The following is a 22,295-nucleotide window of genomic DNA, read 5'->3' as shown; positions in this document are numbered from 1 at the left end:
TTGTTACGCGTTGATTTGAAGTATTACTACAGTTTTGAATTACTAAAATGGGCACTTTTACTTCTTCCTTCCATTAGTTTCCTAAACGCACACCCAAACGCGAAACCCAACAGAAATCCTACTGAAAGCAAATTGATTACTCAGATAAGTAAAGGGAGGCCTTTGCAGGTATGGAGGCTTTCAAAATTTTGCCATTAGGGAAAGGAGATTGTCCACAGAAGTGTTGTTAACGTATCATACCTACAAGTGATATTTAAAATCCCACTAGTGTTCAAAAATCAAATCATTGTGGGCTTAACGTCCATTGTAGAGGCACACATTGAAGAATAAGCTTCCATCTGATTTAAAACAATACTTTGAAAAGGATGCAGTGACTTTAAATATTTATTTCTGTACCTCCACCTTGTAGGAGGACTGAAGAGCGCAAACGATAGCTAAGTATATGTAAAGATGGCCACATAGGACCAAACTTCACAGCACACTAATTCAATTCACCATCAGTATACATCCAATTACAAATGATTTAACCTTTTTATTTCATTGAGATGTCTTCTAAACTCTCCAGGCTCAGAGGACAAAAGCCCAGGATATTGAATAATTAAGTTCCTTAAAAGAAAAAAAAAAGATCAATTCCAATCTATGGATGTAAATTCCATTTCCTCCATCTGCCATGGCACGAAGCAGAATTTAATCAAACAACAACCCTTGTCATCGTCCCAAACCTTTGGGATATCAGGTAAACCAAATTCTCAGGTTACTGAAGTGGTTCAGAGCACAGTACAAAACTAAATTAGTACAAAAATAAATTAAAAACTAAACCTTTTTTTGCTGACAATAATATGTTACTATCCCATTCTCATTTCTCCAAACAAGTATAAGCCTGAGCTGCTCAAAGAAGTCTTGCAGTATCAAACACAAATAGACTGTCTCCAAGTTAAGCAGCATTCAAGTGACTGATAAATTTACAGATCAACATTAAACATTTCAGATTTCTCCCAGACAAACTAACGGATGCTAGCAGGCATTCACACAGAAATCAACTTCCTGCTTTCACTCTGGACAAAGCTTTTAAAGAAAAGTATATCCCTCGGAGAACTGTGGCTAGCAGCACTGGCTGGGCCAAGCCTCTTACTTACCAGCCAAGAGAAGTTTTGGCAGTGACTTCAGGAATAGCAAGACTAGGGTTTTAATCCCCTTTAATTGTGTGATCCCGTAGGGGATTTGTACTGCTTCAAAAACAGTGTGTGCTGTGGTTTTGAGTCACCTGATCCATACTGACTTGTCTGGTTTCACAGCGCTGGCACCGGGCAGCAGACCGGCGGGCAGAGCCACCAGAGGACTTTGGCGGTCACCAGGGCACTGCCTGCTTTCACAGGCTCAGTGAGGCTGTCTCAGGCCCTGGATCTCCCAAGCATCCCACAGCTTCCTGCAGAGGTTGTTAACTACCAAACATCCATCCTTGTAACCAGAGATTGAAGAAAAAAGAAAAGACTAACAGAATGGATCTGGAAAAAGTGCTTTGGGTTACCACACGGGAACCCTGGCTTTGCTCCACACAACCAGGACACATTTGCAGCTTCCTATCAAATTCGAAGCACTGTGTTTGCAAGGAGAGGGGAGCCGGCACCTGCCTGCAACGTCGCTTTTCTCCGGAGAGGCAGCGCAGGAACAGCGGCTATAGGGTGTTTGGGACCTAAGGAGGGAATGCGAAAAGTGTCTCATGCCATTCAAAGCTGTGAATTCAGTAAGATGTTGTACAAAAAGTGCACCATGAGAAGAGGCTTGAGTAGTGATGAACACTGTAAAATTTACCATTGCTGCTGAGCAACCAGTGAATGCCAGACAAGCAGGACTGGGAAGACAGTGAGGTGATTAGGGAATACAATGTGGGGATTTGTCTTCTCTTCTCCTCTGGCAAGATCAGGTCTAGTCAAGAAATATCTCGTCTAGACTGCTGCCAGACTGAACAATTAGGCCAAATCCATAATTTCATGATGTCTGATGAAAACATCCTTCACAAATGAAGTCGTTAAAGGTGGCATCTAAAAGCTCGGTTGTTTCAACTGGAATATTCAAAGTACTGAAGCAAAGAAGCCTACAAGATGATTTCTTTGCAAGCCCAGTTTGGCAATGCATACCAAATAATACTGAGAGCACTAATGATTTCCTAGGAAAAGAGCAACACCATGAAGATTTCAGGCAGCTTCAGATTTCTGCAACTTAGGCAGCTGCCCTGGGTTGGTCAACCAGCTCACAGATTAGGTGGAATGAACAGATGGGTCTCAGCCTGGGAAAGCATTAATAGTTTTTAATAGCTTTTCTTTATTTGCTTGGTTGTTTGGGTGTTTTTGCCTTTTTTTTTTTTTTTTTCCGATAGCATTGGGCCTTGATTCTGTATGTCAGAATAATTCTGACGTATACATATTTCAGGTTACTGCATTTAATAACGTATCATTGAACCTCATTTCTTATATTCTAGCATTTCACTTAGATCCAGGGAGAAGAGAAAGAAGCTACAGTGTTATAGAAAGACTGCACTTCAGGCAAGCAGCCAGGCTGGTCACTTCTAGACACTGTCTGAGAAAATAGCCAAAGTTACAAATATAGCCAAGGTGTTATACATATGGGAGTTAAAAAGAGACTTGTGTACTAAGTGGCTGATATACACAACACAACAGCAAAATTTTTCTGCTGTGAGGGTTTGGTCTGAAACATTTACCACTTAGGACAGAGATTTCTGTTGCCAGCAAAGACCAATCAGCTTCTAACTTCAGTTCAGGAATACGCCACTAGTGATGGAGGATACCACGACATGCACTTAGCAACAGGGCTGTAAACTATTTGCAAAGGGCTGAGATGCTGTCCTTTGACTCAGGCTCTGAAGAGCCCATTTACAAACTCTACGGTATCCCTACGAGCAAGGAATAGGAAATCATCTTTGAGGAGAGAGAAATATGTGTACATTAAAAAATAGAATTACGAATCTTGAACTCTGCATATGTAAGCTGAAAGTATGCGGGGAAGTGACCTACTAGAAAGTGAGACATCTGGATTAAATGTGCTTTTCACTTAGTTAATCATGTGAAAGTGTCATTCTGAAGAAGTTTGTGTATTAAGTCTTACCAAGAAAAGTGCTTTGTTCAAGAGTGATATGCACATATCAAATGTGAGAACACAAGTTCTTGTCTGACCTGTAAAAGCTGCCATTTACCATGTTATTTATTCAAGCTGCTGTCAGCTCGTTTTTTATACACGCACATGGTATTTTCAAATCTGTGATGAATGCCAAACAAGAAGAGGGTTATCCCTTGACGTGCCAGAGCAGTGAGGAAACCAAATTACCTCTTTGTGAGTTCCAAGTTCAATGTATCCGCAGAGAGGGTGAAAGGCTCCCGTGCCACAGGCATAAACATGTGTTCGGTTGTAGGGCTGGAGAACCCTCATAAAATTGGCACATTCTGTCTATTGTGAAAAGGAAGGAGACAAGTGTTGATTTCCATGCTTATTCTTCTGTCATATTGTACATTGTACAAGGTTATAGCCATAGTATCCCTGTACTTAAGTCAAAACTACTGTAACAGTGACTGTTTACTAAATAGTTGAAAGCTGTGATGAGTGAAATCTTCCCGTGCCTCTCCACCAGTCAGTTCATCCATCAGACTCACAAGCTTGTTTTAGTTATAATGCTCAGTCATGAGCCATGATAAGCCGTGTGGTAACAACACAGTTTGCAGGATATCTGTTCACTCGCTCGTAATAAACATCCCCTGTCAACAACTGCCCAGAAGCAGGATAGCTGCAGGATCAGCCTAGCTTCCAATCCTCCTGCTTTTGCTCCCAAATAAGAGTTCTGCACAAGCTTTAACACCAAAGATTACATGATAGAAATCACTGTGGTGAAGTAAGGGGAGCTGTAATATACTTCCAGAAGGTATTTTTGCGTATGAGCTCTCTTTTTATGTCCATTTATTTGAGCATTTCTATGAGCCCTTGGGGATGCTCAGGTCAATCCCAGCTCTAGAATACAAATATTCTCCTTCCCCTTTTGCTAGAGCAAAGGAATAGATCAGTACAAATCCTGCATATAGACAGTATCAGAATTTTCCCAGTGCTCAGGCGAGGTGTTGTTTGGTTCTTGTCTGCTATAAAGATAAGTGTGGTAATAAGTTAAGGTAAAAAGTTGAAAACCCTCAGGCAGAGAGCTCAGAGGGTGTTTTGAGCTGGAGTCCACCTTGGTAACAGACAAGCTGGATGGAGAACACAGGATTTGTGGAGAGAAAAGGAAGAAATTTTATTATACAACTGGAAAATGCTTATATTTATGGTGGACTCTAGATACATGATGCAATCTGTGCTGTGCAAAAGACATATGAGAGTTTTATTGTATATATGAATGTACCTTATATACACAGAACCTTTTAAAGAGGATTTGTGGTTCCAGGGAAAAGTTAATGAGTCTGAGATTTTGTTTTAACATTATGTCAACTGCAGCTGGCTACAAATTAAGTTTATTTGTAATATGCACCGCTACTCTGTTTCGTTAATGACTTATAATGAAGTTACATTCAGGATGTTCCCAAGAAAAAAAGGAGCAGTTTGATGGCAAAGAAAGGATTGTGATAACAACAGCAGAGTCATATGCAGACTCCAGTGGATTTCAAATCAAACTCACCGAGAGCATCTGCCAGGATATATTTCAGAGGAAAGTCTTCTCTCAATGGCATCTATTACATATATTGATTGTTAAGCATGCTTGCTGCTTACACTATTCAATATTATTCTCGAAGCATTAACATTCAAAGAAAAGCATGCAAGTGCAATGATTTTTAAATAAAGAAAAAACCCTCCTTTTCTGATTCATGTTTTGTCCATTCATTAGGAAAATAAATGCAAATTTAAGAATAGTTTAATAACCCTATTTTGTGCATTTAGAAGCAAATATACAGGTCTACAACATTATCAGCAACAATAAGTAGAAATATATGCTATACTTACATGGGCATCTTTCCCAGCTAGTTTACACAATTCCACCTTTTCTTTTGATGCAGGCCAATAAATCTGTAATATAGTTAAAATTAAAAAAATAAATAAATAAACAAAGATTATGAGTATTTTAACTTTTCATGTGATAGCAGCTTAATTGTTTCCTTGAAAGAACAATTCAAATTTACGTATACATGTGGAAGGAATTTGCACGTGAATAGAAATGAGTGTGGCTATGAATACATGTTGTTACACAACAAGTACAGAGGCTTTAAATCAAATCCCTTGCTCTTTTTTTTTCCATTTTGTACATCTACTTTTTAAAATGAGTTAGTTGATCTGGCTAGTACAGCTTCTCACTATCATTAATTGCATATGTTTCACAAAGACATGATGAGCCAAATCATCTTCAGATTAAACTGACTGCAGAAGAGGGTAAATTACATTTGTGATGAATTTGGACTAGTCAACTTGGTTGGGGAAAAAAGAAAAAAGCTCTTGCTGCCAATTTTCAAAATGAAAAGAAGTTTAGTTCTACAAATTGAAGGTAGCTTAAGGGAAATTTGTAGAACAAAAAGTACCTTTGACAGAAATTAACAGCATACGGTTTAATAATGTCACCTATCAAGAGCAACTGAGTTTACTGGGTAAGGTATACAGATTTAGAAAATGACATGGGAGGTTAGTGGAAAATCATGTACCTTACATAAATTGTAGGGTGCATTATTATTTTTTCTGCTTCTTCTTTCAACTGCTCTGTAGAATCCAGTAAATTAGGTTTTGGGGTAGATGGAGCCAGTTGACAAATTATTATCAGTTATTGTAACCCTCCTGATATTAGTGAAGATATGTTAATTAACAGCAGCTGAGGCTCTGACTCACTGATTTCAATTAAACAGCCAAAATGGGATATTATCAAGTGTATATTTGATTCTATTAAATTCAAACTAAAAGCTACATATAAAGTCTTCCAGAATCACCATGCTAACCATGGATCTTTTTTCCTTCTTCCCATGTTGTCAAGAGAGAGTTGTAGCCATTTTTCATAATTAATTGTTGTAAGGCAAACAAACAAACAAACAAACAAAACAGTGCTACTGATTTTTGAGCAAAGGTTGATTAGAAAATTGTCTCATGTCCCAGGAACCAATACATAAATTACCAGTAGCCCCAGCTGCTTTGCAGAGGAGGGTGGTTTCTGGGTGCAGATGAAGATCTCAGAAGCTGGAGGGAAAAAATGCCCTTTTGCTCACCCAGCTGTTGACACCTTGCAGGATGTCGTGCTGTCACAGCATGCCCCACGTGCAGGCTCAGTCCCATACTGGGAAGGAAACCTACAGACTGCCCTGTGTCAGACAGCTTTGCCACAGATAAAAATCCATAGTCAACATTCTGTTGAACCTGGAAACAGTCTTTTTGCTTTCAGTTCTTTCTGTTCTCTTCCCAGTGAAAATGGATGTGTTGGCTTTCTGCAAGGAAATTAATTTCCTCTCCAGTGAATTTACAGTTACCTATGTGATTAGAAGCTATTAGTAAAGATATTGTATTTTAAGTTACTTAAACCTTAACTCTTTACAGCAACATTTACTCAAATTAAGAGATAAGGCAATATAACAGCATCTCAGAACTGGAGCACAGATTTACTTTCCCAGAGCATTTTCTCAGAATGATGTAAAGATAGCATCTAGGTACCAAAGGTCTATACGAAATTAGCTGTGCTAGCATGTATGGGTTACACAGGAATGCCAGAAACTACAGAAGAAAATATTAGGAATGTTGCAAAGCCATCCAGAAGAACCAAAGTTAGCACCGTTGAATTCACCTGGTCAGACTGGGGTCATGGGCAGAGCAGAACTGCTAACACCTGCAGCAATGGTAACATTGGGATGAAGGAGATGGAGAGTCAGAGGCTTAAGAGGAGCTAATGAAGAAAAGCTGATGAAGGAGGAACTGCTGGAGGAATAGAAGACCGTGGTTCTACAAACACATTTGGCTGGGCTGAATTAAGATAAGATCTAGTCTTTTTCACATAAGCCTTATGTCCAATTCTGCCCAAGTTCCTTTTATCACCAAGAGAGAAGGATAGATGTTTTGGGGGGTTCTCAGAGAAAGACTTTTTTTGACTACATTTAGGCTTCAGTTTATACAGACAAGATCTCCCTCTGTGGACTTCCGAAAGCGCCTGCCTCTCCCCACTGACTACACAGAGGAACTGGAGCTGCTCTGCAGGGACCTCGTTCTATAGATACTTGAAGACAGCGCACATATTAATGGACTTGACTCTTCCCTTAATTCTTGTCCGGAGTCCTTCTTCAGAAATACTCTTTGCTGTACAAGCTGGACCAGTCAGGCTGAGATACATGCACTCCCTGTCTTGTTGACTGAGGAAAAGACCACAGTCAATTATGATAGAAAAGTCAATTGTTTTGCTTTCTGGCTGCTCAACAACCTCATTATTTAGCATTCTGCAAGGCCTCATTAGTCAATGGAAAATGTAGCTAAATGATCCAACTTAAAAATCAATATACAATTATGTATGGGGGATTTAAAGTGATATTTATTTACTTTCTGTATGAGAACTGAGAGGTTCCCAGAAACTGTCATTTCTAATCTGTAATAGGTCAAGAAAATTGAATAATAAATAATGAGCCAGTGTGCTCAGCCATAGAACATAAATTTAGTTTCCTATTAGATCACACACTGCCTAACAAACAGGTCTTGTTCCCCCAAACATTGATACACAAGTAATTTTATGCATGTGAATAGTCTCACTGACTTTTCACATGCATAAACTTATTTGCATGAATGCATGTTTACTTTTCTGTACAGATAGAATTAAAGCTGGCTATTTTATTTAAGTCAAACAAGTTATTTGGTTTAACAATATGCAAAAAGTAAGACTAGATGTTTCAGTAGTTCCTTTCTTATTTAAAATATTTGAGTCTGTGAATGGTTTGGTGCATTGAAATTGGTCATTTTGTTTCATAAATGTTTTTCAGTTCTGGTGCTCATTTCACAACAGTAACCTCTTATTTACCAAAGTCTTTTATTAAAGTCCTCAAGAAAAACACATAATAATGGTAATAACAACAGTAACATGATATCATTTCAAGTTACAAGCAGCGCAAGTTATATATTATATATTTCACGTTCGTGTTTGTATCTGAAATGTTCAGAGAAATCTTAGAATAGTTAGGTGGGATTACTTTTAAAGGAAGAATGCAACTATTTTAAATACATGAGCCATCTACTTGAACAAGATTATTTTCACCTTTTAATCTTTAGTTTATTTTTCTTGTAAAATATCTATATCAAAATTCAAAAGGTCAGGGCTACTGTCATGGTTTCCTGACTTCATCTTTTGTAACCTAATAAAAAATATTACCTTGTTATTACTTTTAAATACTTCTGAAAATATTTTCTTAAATTTACTAACAGGAAAGAAATTAAAATCTCCTAATGAATGCAAGCCAATATGTTCTCTCCTAGCAGAGTGAAAGAAAACCTCTCAGGAGTATAAAATTAAGCAATACATAAATATAGGATAGATAAGGTATCGCTTTAAAGGGAAACTGAAAATTGATTTCTGATTAAAACAAAACACTAGAAATCACAAAGGTCCCCTTCAGATCAGAAACAGAGTGATTTCTAAAAGTAACACTTTTATTTTCTCCAAATTTGTATTTTTACTATGAAAAAAGAGTGCAAAAGGAAAAGTGAATTTTAAAAATAGAGAATTTAGATATATATATCAGTATATGTGTATTATATAAATCAGCTCAACTCAATTCAACATGTGGTAGAGCTCCTCTTAAATAAATAAATAAAGCATTTTTTGTTGCCACATGGAAATTGATTAGTTCAGCTTTAGAAAATAGGTATTATTATAAGAAAAATGGTCTGAGGAGTAAAGAACTGACTAAAAGAATGATGACAATCGATTGAGTTGAAAGGAAATAAGGGTGGGAGGCAATTACTCATGGAGTTCCTCAAGAAACAGTGTCAGGCCTTGTCTTATTTCATATATTCTTCAGTAGCCTTGGCAAAAAAAAACAGCACTCTGCAAACAAAGTGTGCAGATGACATGAAGCTGGGAAGCATCACTAATGCAAGTGAAGACTGGAAATATTACACAGGTGGAATCAAAGAACTCTGAAGACCAGAATTATGAACAGTGAGAGGGAATGAGTATAAACTGATCATAAATAAATATAGACTGTAAAAAAAACAACAACAACAAAAAAAAAACCCACCGAAATATCAGAGTAGGGAGGTTCTGAGAGTAATGACCTTCTTGGAGAAGTTGCATGAAGTATCCCTCAACTCTAATTACAGCAGAGCAGGATCAGTTTATTAAAGGAATAACTGCTACATGAGGTAGTTGCGGGTGAAAATCAGGAATGAGACCATCTGGTGAATGTGATTCCTGCCAGTGCCACATCCCTAAGATAGCTGTGCTCATGCCAACACTGAGCACTTGAGTGATCCCATCGAGGTCAATGGCTTTCAGCAGCTCTCTGGGTTTCACCGGAGCCACTCACATGCTTGACGCGGCACACGTGCTTAAGCACTTCTGTATCAGTAGGGCCTTTGGTACAAGAAAAGCCCCAAGTGTTTTATTAGTGGCACATGTAGCACCAGCAGGACGTAGCGGTATCTGGAGTGAGGGACACCAGCTGACCAGCATGTCGCATAACACTCACTCACCGAATTCGAGTCCTGTGAAAAGAGGGGTTGCTTCTTTCCTATTTCAAAGGAATGAGAGTTGGGTGGGAGCACCCAGGCGAAAATATGTTGATTTTAAATAGCTATTTTCTGCAGAAAGAGACAGTGATAAAAAAGGCTTATTATCTTCCTTTTTTTAATTCTGCATACTAGACCTTTGTCATATTCACGTTTGAAGGAAGAAAAGGGCACTAAAATTACTGCTTCCTGGGCATTAAAATGTTTCAATAAGGATTTGTGAACCATGCAAACCACAACTCAGAAGCATAAATTCACTGATGCGAATGTATTTCCAATGACAGTCCTTGCTGTAGCCTCCAAAAACCAAAGCCAGATCAAGCTGCAAGACCACTGTCATCCTGTCATTGAGAAACGACACATGCAATGATGTCTCCCACAGGAGTTCTCCTCCGTGAGAAAATAGCCCCTGTGTGAAAAAGGAGTTGTGGCTTAGCCCAGTGCGATCATAAAGCAGGTGCAGTAAAGGGAGCAACATAATCCAAAACCACTGAATTAAGTCAGAAGATGTTTAATTCCAGCTTTGCCACTGCCCTACTATATGTTACACTCAAGTCTCAATTTTCCCACCAGTGAAATGAAAGTAATGTGACTTAATTTTTTCCTCTTTTCTAAGCACAAAGTAATTCATAGTTGAAAAATGAAGAGCAAAGAAAAACAGCAAGATCAAGGAGCATGGAGGAAACATACGATGGTGATCCAACAAAATAAGACAGGAAAATGAAGGCTGTCACACTGTGGCATAAGACAATATCATAACTATCACAGTCCAACACCATAAAAGTGAGTGTTCATAGATTGCTTCCTGAGAACCAGAACATTTGTCACTCCTTTCCTGACCTGGGATCATTTCACTGAAAATTACTGCAAGCACTAGAAATTTATTGAATTTCTCAACAAATGTCAGAAAGAATTTCATGTATTTTTACTATTATATTGCTGAAAATAGAAGAGTCTTTTAATTAATGGGAAACGGAGCTGATTTTTGCATACCATGCACGTGTACCAGTTGGTCTCTAAATACCTCACATCTGTTGCACTCACGCGTCTGGTATGGGAAGTTCACAACTCCGGGAACTGCACAGACTGTTCTCACACACAAATCCTAAGAGGAAGGTTACCCTAAGCAGTTCTTGTATCTGACTCCCTCTGTACTCGCCATACTCTGGAATTCAGTATTTTAGAGTCATCAGTAAGCAAAGGAAGTAAATACATCCATGTTCCTTATCTGAATTTCTCCCTGTACTTAAAAACCTGAATAGAATGTCTTTAGAATTAGATTTTCAACTTAGGTTTCTTTTTAATAGTTTTATCAAGGTATCAAGGTTTAGTTAACCCTCAGGGACAAGTAGACACCCCTAAAAGCCAGGAACATACTCTTAAATATCTTTTTCTTTGGTATCTGCCGGGGGCTGCCTTCCTTCTTTTAACAGGTATTTGTACCTCTGGCACACTGATTCCCATATGGAAAATATGCTTCCAGGGAGACATTTGACAGGGCTTTCCAATTCCAATTATTTTATAGTAGCAGAAAACTGCATCTCTGAAAGATACAACACAATATATATGGTGGGGTGGAAGAGAATATGGGGATTCGCTTTGATCTATAACACTCTGGAGAGGAAAGTGCCAGTGTCAGTATATTGCATTCTTTATTTTCACAATGACGCCAGTCCGAGCAAAGTGCACTGTGCTGTATTTGGATGCTGCGCTTTCCAGGCTTTTGGTAGTTTAAATTCGGCAGGTACCTGTTAGGGAGCAACATTTGATTAGAACCAAACAGGCTTTTTTGTATTGCATCTCTGTGAATATTGAAGTGAGATCTCCTATATCAATCACAATGTAAAAAGAAAAAAGTCAGTCTTTCCAATATTTTAGGTTTGGGGGGTTTTAAAGTGCATTTTCAGAAGTATATTATAAGCATATGTGAAAACTTAAAGAAAATGGACCAGATGTTCATTTCATTTACACTGATATAATCTCGAAAAACTTCAGCCTATTTACACTTGATTTTCCACAGCGTTAACACAGTAGACACTTTAGTCTGCAGTCTGTTTCTCCTAAACAGAAATTGTACATCAGGATTTTTAGGGCAAATGGCACTGCTCCTTTCGTTTTTATCACTCCAGACTGAAGACAAATCCTACCTTTGAAAAACTCAGGGCCCAGTATGAGCAAGAATTTTCAGACAGCAGGATACTGATTGTTCTTTATAACAAAACATATCGGAAAAATATGAAAAAGGCAGAGGATGTTTACGGAAAAAGTAATTTATGGCAACAATGCAAAAGGAAATAATAGAGACACTTTCTTCCACCTCGAATTGCTATCATTATTGTTACAGATTGCAGGCTTCATGTTTTGCTGCAGTCTGTTGTTTTGTGTCGGTAAACACTGTTTAAAACTTCCGCTTTTTCTATACAGGTGCTAAATTCAGGTTTGTCAAACAATGTTGCGGACTTCAAAGGCTTTCGCAGGTTCAAACCAGCAGCTCAGCGACAAGAACACTCCAAGAACTATGGGGCACAAAGTTATCACCGCTGTCTCAAGAGGTCCCAGCCTGAAGCGTCATTATAACTTACGCTCTTCTGTCAATATCTTCTGCTGGCCCTCTTGGGCAATAGGACGCTAGGCTAGGACACCTGCTAGAACCAGTCTTGTTTTGTTGTAAATGACAGGTAAGATGGTTTCTATTTCTGTGAATTCTGGGCAGAAGAGCAGAACATATGGAAATGAACTGTGACAACAAGAAGAGATCCTTTTGCGCCAAAATCATGGCCATCAGCATGCAGACAACGCCCTGTGAACAACTTCTCCTTGCGCAGACGAGCAAACTGTGCCCAGGTCAAATAACAGCCTCACTCTGATGCTTTCCTCATAGCTGTCTTTACTAACAGAGATTGAGGACAAACCAGGGTAAACCCAGGTGAACTCATGAATGTCCTCCTCCCTTACCACTTGGCTTATTTTAGACTGTTTATCCAGAGCTTTCCAATCCTTATGCCACCACTTCCAAGACTTCAGAAATCTTCAGAGGCTCCTTCCATGTGACTCTTTGGCCTCTGCTCACATCCCCTTGGAAGCTTTTTTCTCCTAACGGGTAAAGAAAGCCTCTTCTCCTTAGCATTTCACTCATCTACGTCTTTTCCTGAGATGCAGAAAGATAAATTCTTTTAAGGTACAGGATAAGAAGCAGCTATTCAGTAAGGAAGGACCAATCTTGGTGTTACTGGGTTTCAGGGCTGCATAAAGCAGCTCGGATTTTGTGTATATTCCTTGAGGCTCTGGTTTGAAGACAGAACCAAAGCCTCGCTTCAAAGCTGGCTAAATTCCCACTGTGTTCAGTCCTAATTAAGATAACACTCACAGGGACTGACAGGAGGTTTCCTGCGGTAATGAAGGTAAAATTGGGCTCCTAACTCATGAGGGTATTTTTTTTATAAATGTATATACACACATATAAATACATATATATATAAAAGTGTGCATGCATATGTGTGCACATGTGTGCCTGTATGTATATATGTATACACACACACACACTTTTTACTTTCGAATGTACACAATTAAAGTCAATCTAACAGGAGATTAAAAGACAAGTCACAAGACAGTTGCACCTGGTAATACCTAAAAAAACCCAGTAACAATTGCAAATTAAGGATGCTCTGAGCAACAATAATTTGTGACCCGGTGCCAATACACACTGGGCAGATCAAAACAAGCTGCTGCAAAGCTGCTATTGGGATCTGACATGTTTATCTATCTGGCCCACATGTGGCTGTGTCTTCTTGCACTGACAGCTCCTGCAGGTTGGCAGCGTTTCAAGAGCTTGTCGGCCCTTGATAGCATTCCTACCCCTGCAGAGACGGGCGGGTCGCGCTGCCGATGGCACCCTGATAACAGCGCTGACACACAACGCTGCCTGCCCTGCTGCAAGCACCGCAGCTACAGAAGAGGTGTGGAATTGCCTTGCTGCTCTTTCACACGCATTTACCCAGCCGATCGCATTCTGCATGTAGTGTTTATTTAGTTTTCAAATAGTAAAATTGCAAAGACTTCAGGAAAACTGCTAGGAAAATTCTAAGTACCAAAGTCATCGTTCCGGCAGGCTCTTAGAAAATAAGATTCCTATAGAATTTCTTCTCCATCTGCTAACGCTGTTAAACATGTTTCTTTTTAAACTCCTTTCTACTGGTTATGACATAGTTGTCTTCAAATTTATTGTCTACATTTGGAACGCTGTGACAAATATAAACTGCTGCTCTTTTGTGCCTTCTTTCCCTGAACATATTTCTTTTCTTTATTTTATTCATAAGAATGAACCACAAATCCTCCTGTTTATAAATAGCTTTCAATGCTTCTCAGGCGTCTCAGGATCTTTCAGGAAAAGACTATGGTACAGATTATGCTGCCCCTGCAACAGGAGCTGTACGCTTCCTTTCAGTACAAGTTCATAGAAATTATATTCTTATTACAGAAAAATGATTATCCTTTGTTAAGCATTAGATATTTGTAGACTGCTAGCATTTTAGTCCTCTGCATTCTTGTTTCCTTTGCGAGGACTTTTCTGTTATGCTATGGTAATTACTGCTGTTTTATAATAAGGTTTGCAAGCGCTGCAGTGGAAACTGGGTGGACTTTTTTTGAGCTGCCAGCTAGGGAAGTTTTCCACCAATTATGCAATACATTGAATAAAAATTACAATGATTTAAGAAAATGTGAACTCAAGAAGAATTATTGATTTATTTCATTAGGAAAAAAAATACACCAGGAAATAAAACCAAAACCTAATATATGTAAGTTAAATTAACCAAGTTAGGTAAATAATTAGGTTATAAAAAGGAAGTTATTAAATGATATATATACATACATGTATATATCATTATATTACAGAAGGGAACAGGATATGATGCTCTGGATTTTTTTTTTTTTAATACTTTTGCAGAAATATCTGAATATACAGTATCAGACTCCACAATATAATTTTGCCAGGTGATGATATCCACAGAAGGGGATATTCTGAGACTAAACTGTTTCAGACTTAGACTTCACTTTTTAGGTGTATCAGCAGTATCCTAATACAACAAATCTCTGAAACTGAGAGCTTCTTTAGGGCTCTCTGGATCCACCCTGCATACAGTATTACACTGTTAACACTCAGTTTTGTTTCAAAGAAAGAAAAAACCCCCAAAACATTGCACAAGCTTTCATTCTAGTTTTAAAGCTCTTATATCTGCCTCACCCCCTCAGCTCATCGCCTTTTAACCCTCTTTCTCCAGAGTCATTAAAAAACCTCCCATTTACGGGAAGAAATTTAATATTCTAATTAACTGCTGCTATCTTCAGTGGCTACATAGAATCCAATATATATATATTTTTTTTTCCCAAAGCCTCTTATTCCAAAGAGTACAAAGGACACACTTCAGACCCTCATCGTCCCGACATGTGTGGTTTCCTCGCACCGGGAAAGTCTGGAAAGGAGCCGCCTGGCCCAGTGCCAACCCAAACCGCGGTCAGTCTAAACACAGCGCGGGCGAACGCCACGTCCTGACACTGCGCTGCTACCGGCGCTGCCCCGCAGCATCGTGGCCCCCGAGCGACCATCACTGATCGGAGCAGCTCCCTGCAGCCCATCTCTGCCCTCACTAACATGTTTCAACTGGCCCCGAACAGACAAAGCAAGGAGCATTGTTCGTGTCATATTGTCTCATGTCGCCCAAAAGGGCAAATTTATGAAGTTGCCAATTAGCTACAGAGACCGTGGGAATCAGCACATCAGGATGTGTTGCAAAGCTTTTGAGCCCGTTTTAGCTGTTTAAATATAATTTGCCTCAATGTCTTATCCTAAAAGTTAAGGGCAACCTGAACAATTAAACTGAGAAGCAGGCAGAGAGAAATATATTTGAACCTCCAGACTATTCCTTCTTTAGTCCAGACACACAATTGTTTATGAATCTTATTCTCTTCTTTCAGGTTGCCACAGGTATCTAGGCACACATTTTCTAATGAGTTTACCAAATTCTCATTCAAATATAGAGTTTTTGTCCTACAATATCTTCATTGAATGGTGTTGCCTGATTCGGCGCTAATTCTCTTGGCTCAAACTGTGTTCTGCGCTTCTTAAAAAGCACAACGTCCATAATAATCAGTGCTGGTCTGGCAAAAGTGAATGTAATCAGATTGACCAGCGGGTCTGATGGCACAAGGTGCTGATGCCTCCAGAAAGCTCTGGACTAATCAATCCCCACCAAACATGATGGGAGGTGACAGCTCGCAGCAGCTCTCAGGAGGAAAGCAGCACACGACAGAAAGAGAAATCTGCTTTTCACACAAACAAAATTTGTTTCCTACAGAAAGCCTATGCCAGAAGTCAATCTGTAGCCTGAAAATCTGAAATACGAATAACGTGGTTACCACTAAAACATCCGGAAAAGGTGACATTTTTTGAGCAAAATATTGAGTTGGAAGATGCAAGTTAACTGTTCAATAAAGCTTTCTAGGGAAGAAATGTCCTGTAATGCTCAGAATCCAAGTTTTAAAGAAACTGGCATACAGATCATTGCGGAAGTCAAAATAAGATATCAAGTTTGGTACTAGAAACTGTTCTCCACGATGGCAGCATGTGTTGCATTCAAACATGTGAAGCAAAATCCTCTCCTGTTACACCTGCTAAGTCCCTGGGCTTGAGTCATATTAATTCAGGCTCAGTTACACTTCAGAACTGACAGCAGAATAGAGTCATTCAAAATCTCCTGCTTCTGCTTAAAGAATATATAAAACACAGCTGAGAATTTAAATTTTCTTCAGCAAGTAGCATATCTGTAACAACCAGGAAAGCAGTTTTCATGTGTATTCCTCTACAGGCATCTGTTTTTTATATATAGCAGTCAATTGTGCTTGCAAAAGTACTAGTTCATCATGTCTGCTAGAAATACTGAAGGCTAAATTGCCGTTCTATTATCCAGAGTTAACACCTCACAGAGTGCAGGCAAGGGAGAGGTGTAATAGATCCCAGTGGAAGCTTCTCCTATCATTACTCATTCTAAATATTAATACAAATGTTAATATTAAAATTCCCACTAACATCCTTATTATAGTTTAAACCATCAAAATCGCCTCTGTGCTGAGTAATATCACAGTAATGTAAACCCAGGGATGTCAGGAAGCAAGGAAAGACCTGTCTTGAGTTATCTTCTTTCAAATGCTCTCCTTTGAGAAGGATGTCCATAACACAAGAGAAAATAATAAACAAATACCCTGAGCAGCATCTTTGCCTATTTGCTGATGTTTTGGTTTTCCTGCACGGCAGAGATACCTGCAAGGCAAAGGTGGTTTACCTGTTGCAGGACTGAAATCTCACAGGAGGTCACATACCTTGAGAAATTCAGTTTATTAAAGATAATCCATGTAACAGTGGGAAGTGAGATTACTAAATCCTGCTACAATGCTTTGCACAGTGAATCTGTCAGTTACCCAATGAAGCCAAAAAAGAAAGAAAAATGGAGAAGAAAGGCCAAAATTGAATTTATCAGATGAAATCTGTGGAAAATAAACTGACCTTTTTTACATTTTTGTTTAAATCAACCAAGCTGAGCAGGAAGATGTGGTCTTTAGCCCCGATTAGCAGCCGACCTCTCTCCTCATCTAGCAGCAGGGTTCGAAAATCAAACCCCTCTGTTGAGCCCAGGAATGGGATGCAGCTGTTTGAAAGCAGCAAGTCTGTGGGAAAATGAAGAAAATCTTTATAATCAAAATGTTTACATATGACTCATTGATGTCTTTTATAAATATATGCAACCAGCATGGAGTATGCCGGTGAGATAACTACAGTCTTAGAGCATGTCTTTCTAGGGTCATAATACAGTTCCCGGTAACCTTGGTTTTCTTTGGGTATTTCTACTTCCAAACTGGGTAATATTTACTTTCACAAAAGATTTTTCTATATGAGACTTGCTTAATAAATTATATATGTGACATAAAGGAATTACATCATTAGTAATTAGACACACACACACAAAAAAGACAGAACTTTGGAATATATGCACCATACCTTTTCTCCATTGTAAGAAAATTAATGTATGTTTATGTCACCATATTGATGGATACACATAATCAAGGGTCAGTATCTCACAGTATTTGATGCTCTACATATAAAGCTGAAAAGTATGCAAACACAAAGAACAGTAAGGAGCAGGAAGCAGCAAGTATATATGGATACAAAGGATTGGGAGAAGCAGGCAACCATAATGTGCACAAGAAGTTTGACATAAAGCTCAGTTTGTCCATTGTCTAATATTAATTGTTGATGGCAATACGGAGAATTACTATATTAAGAACCATATTAAGAACTATATTATCATCACCCATCAAGAGCAGGTATATCCCTACAGTATGGTACCAAAATGGGGGTGATTTAGAGGCATATTAAGGTCAGCATCCAGTAGCAGTGCCACCTCTACGGTCCTGGGGACTCTGCCCTCCTTACGGAGGTGACGATGGGTGGCTTTTCCTGCATCCTAGCCTGCTCTGCTGGGGAAGTCAGGACATAGCTCTGGCTATAGCTCATTTAATTTACCATCAAACCTTTCCCTATTAAAAGCACAAATTTTCGGCACTTAAATTTTACTGTGATTTAATAGTGGCTTCCAATCTCCTTCAAGAGGTAATTAAGAAAAATATGTTTCTCTATGAAACTACTGAAAGAATCTATACTTCCCCTATAAAAATGCTAAAGGGCCGTAAAATAAGAAGTCTGAAACACTTTGCTTAATGAAGACTCTGTGGACCAAATTCTGGATGAGGACACAAAAAACGCATAGAAAAGAGCACAACGAGAGTATAGTCATGTTGGGCAGCTGTTAGTTTGGGGAAAACAGAAATAAACATGTGAATCAGTTCTTCCACAAGCAAACCCTGCAAGCTAAACTATTCATAAATCTTGGGACAGAAAAGCAAATCCTGCATTTAATCAAATATAAAATTAAGGGTATTTCCACCTTTCTGGCACTGGTCGGATAGTCTATCCTTCCTGCTAGAGCGGATAGGCTTACTCGGATCAGCACAAGTTATTTACACTCCCTGATCATGATGAAAACCAGGGTCAATGTTTTGCAGAGAAATTACAGAATTGATCAAAACACAGAGAAAATACCCTTTTGTCCTAAGGTCTCTCACAATCTTCGTAACAGGAAAAGCAAAGATTAAGTCCTATTTTTGGGTAATAAACAGTACTGAGAGAGAGAAAAAAAATAGCATTATTCAACCAACTACCTGGTATATAATTATTACAATTATTATTTGGCTCTGTCATTTCTATTTAAGTTTGTGTGGTTTTGTCTGGCTCACTGCTAAGTGTTGTAAATGTACAATCTGAAAACAAATTGTATTGTACTGCAGCTCCTATTCCCCTAGGTGATATTTATTTGGCAGTACTTCGAAAAATCTTACTTCACGTTGGAAAATTAAATCAAATGTTAAGCTCCACACTGCTTTGCGCCTGTACTGTCCTTACTCTCATAACTCCTGTGGAGCCAAAGATGTTGTCAGTGTTTTGCAAATTAGTAACACTTTAAAAGACATGCTTATTAATTGATAGCAAGATCACTCAGGAGCAAATAACATGGTTTTTATAAACACCTAAGTCCCATCCAAACTACTTCTTGCCCTAGAACTTGCTGAAGAACAGCAAAGGCTGAAGAACAACAAAGCCAGCATTATAAATAAATAGAAATTTTCTAAATTAAAAGGAAAAGGCTCCCTAGACCCTAGACTTTCAAAGTTTAGCTCACTCTACTAGTGTGTTCTCACCCAGTAAGAAACAACGATTTACTCCTCCTGACACGTTTGTTTGTTGGCTTCTCTGTTCTGGGGCAGCCACTTGTAGTGATAACCTGTTCATTTTTGTGTGTGATGCAAGTATGTCATCATTAGACATCACACTCAATACAAACCTCCTCCCTGTTTTTCTAGACTGGAAATTCTTGGTGCTGGGTGTAATGGAGCTATCCACTGAGAGAAGATCCTTCGATGCTGACCACAACATAGCAGGAAGGTTATAGCAGTGATAGCTCCCTTGGGCTACTCAAACATGTCTCAGCTGAAATTCAAAGTATTGTTTATCAGCTGAGCATCACTTGAGCACATCATTTCTGAGTAAACTTCTTCCTCTTCTCTGCCCATGACATCTTTGATGATGTAAGAGTTGGCTGCATTACAAGTGTATCTGGTCCATCATATATATAAATAAATGCCTTAAAAACGTTGCAGTCTAGATTAAATCCCCATTTAATGGCTGTTTGTTGCACTTAGTAGACAGCATAAAGGGAGGAAAAGGAACATGGGATGACAATATAAAGTACTTCATCCTTCACAGGCATTAACTTATGAATAGACAGGAGAGATTCATTAATTTCACAGGCTACTGTATTTCAGCAACCCATATCACCCTCTGTTATGCTAGTCCTAAATCTCCTCTGAGGACAGACTTCCAGTCATACCACAGTGTGAGGCTGTGAGACACAGGTAACTCAGATGCAGAAGGAGCCCTCACTCCATCCATAGGAATTTGGTCTTAATAAGGAGAAAATAAATGTTCGCACAGATACACTACGGCACTCGGTTTCATTGTCTAGAGTCATGCAGTCCATTAGTCTTTGTGAGCATGACACTTGCCTATTTGGACCTAGTCAACCACATAACTGAAAGGTGACTGAGACACTGCTTTCCACTTCCTATTTCTTTTTTAATTGGAAGTAAAGGTCTCTGACATGAGCATCCCAAAAGGACAACAGTCATCTATTGCTCAACTCTTCTAGTATTTCTCGGTAAAGACTCACCTAGGACAGCCACAAAGGGAAGGGATAAAGTTATCTCATGACTGAAACGCCCAACTGGGAATGAGCATTGCACTGTGCCTTGTACAGATATTTGCCTCACTGCATCATGCGGAAAGCATCTGTAAAATGGTCCAAACTGAAAAGACAGCATCGCTCACTGATTTTTTTTTTTTTTTTTTTTTTTTTTTTACTGACATAAACGATAACACAAGCTGCAAAATGGTGAAGAATCAGATTTGCAACGGTTTAGGCCAGTTATTTACTATCTACTGAAAAGAGATTGGAAATAAGACTCTGAGCATGGCCACTGATAAGATTAAAACTGAAATTTGACCTAATAAAATCTGTCAAGTAAACATTAACAGAGAACTGATTAAATTACAGCCAAATTAATCATTGTACTCACTCAGCAAAAACAATCCGACCTTAGGGCTTGAAATTACCCTTCATGGCTAGATATGTTAAATTTCATCAAGGATATTACCCTGAAAAAAAATACCATGAAAACATGACTTGTCCACTGAGGTTCAAGAGAATATATTCTGCTTAGAGAAACTTGTTGATTTGAATCACTGTATCTCTGTAGATAGCCCAAAGTGGAAACAGCATTCTCACAGTGCACAGAAACAAAATTAGTCACAAGGAAGATCTTTTACGAGTGCATTTTCAGCATTCAGTTTGTAATGTGTTTGCTGTTTTACTAAAGATTGCTTTTCTTTTCCTCACAGGTTCCAGTCTGGCCATTAAACAAGTATTCAGCAAACTCCCTACCTGGGTTAATGTTTCATTCCTAAGTAGTAGAGGCTGAAATAGTCACTATTTTCCTCCATTTATAAAAGCATCATGGTAGAACTGGCGCACAACAGCTCTACCATTATTTACATGATCTACAGCAGCAGAGACATAGCAAAAGGCTTCTAAAGAAAAATTGTCATTCTGTCCTGGTAATATTCATTTACATTTATATAGCATATTTCAACTTCTTAGCCTCAAGCCATGCCTTCGATGACTGTGCTTTCCTTCCTCGACTCCAGTATGGTGCAAGCATACAGATATGTGGAACCTGTTTGGTCAAGACTCAGAACTGCTGTCGTGGCCAATCATGGGAATTTCTCTAAATTATGGGCTAGGCCTGAACTGGGGGAAGGGAACTCCTAAACCTGTTTCTAAACATCTACATCTAATGACATCTTTGAAGGAAAGTCTATATATGTATAATTCTGTAATTTTTCCATACAGTCAAGAACAAAACATCATGTCATTTTCCTCCAGATAGGAACAAGTCCTATAACTTATTGGCAAATACCCATGACAATTTGCATGGGTATTGTCCTCCACTAAATTGTTTGAGTAAAGAAATCTCCATATATATAACATTAATGCAACAATTTACTTAGCTTCTAAAGTATTTTGAGTTTAAAAGATGCAATTGACCCCAGATGCATGTGTATGAAGGCAAAAAGAGTAATTTCACCGTGCTACCAACCTCTACTACTTATTGCAAGAAGCAAGTTACATTCTATTTAGTTGCATATCACCATAGACAAAGAGGATTTGTTGTGCATAGCATTTGGCTCCTTTTGCTATACAAGGAATTTAACTAGGTGGTGTGGAAAATGTTACATTAGGGGAAAAACAGAACTGCCTTTCCAAAAGGATGTGGATTATTAGGAGCACAGAAAATTTCTTGTTGGCACAGTATCATGTCAAAATCTTCCTTTTCTTTCAAACTAG

The 22,295-nt window shown here is 38.7% G+C and overlaps 1 protein-coding gene across 1 annotated transcript in view; it reads right to left on the bottom strand.

Moving 5' to 3' along the window:
• The window catches only part of SEMA3D (semaphorin 3D), a 148,837-nt gene that overhangs the window by 67,897 nt on the left and 58,645 nt on the right, over window positions 1-22,295 (bottom strand). The window contains exons 3-5 of the mRNA XM_064504907.1: window positions 17,285-17,445; window positions 4,996-5,058; window positions 3,343-3,462 (exon numbers count right to left, since the gene is read on the bottom strand). Of these exons, the coding sequence (XP_064360977.1) occupies window positions 3,343-3,462; window positions 4,996-5,058; window positions 17,285-17,445 (344 nt within the window). The remainder of the gene's footprint in view (window positions 1-3,342; window positions 3,463-4,995; window positions 5,059-17,284; window positions 17,446-22,295) is intronic.

This window comes from Dromaius novaehollandiae, chromosome 1 (assembly GCF_036370855.1).
Source record: "Dromaius novaehollandiae isolate bDroNov1 chromosome 1, bDroNov1.hap1, whole genome shotgun sequence".
Lineage (NCBI taxonomy): Eukaryota > Metazoa > Chordata > Aves > Casuariiformes > Dromaiidae > Dromaius > Dromaius novaehollandiae.
The sequence above is the reverse complement of the archived record's forward strand: the minus strand, read 5'-3'. Positions and strand labels throughout refer to the sequence as shown.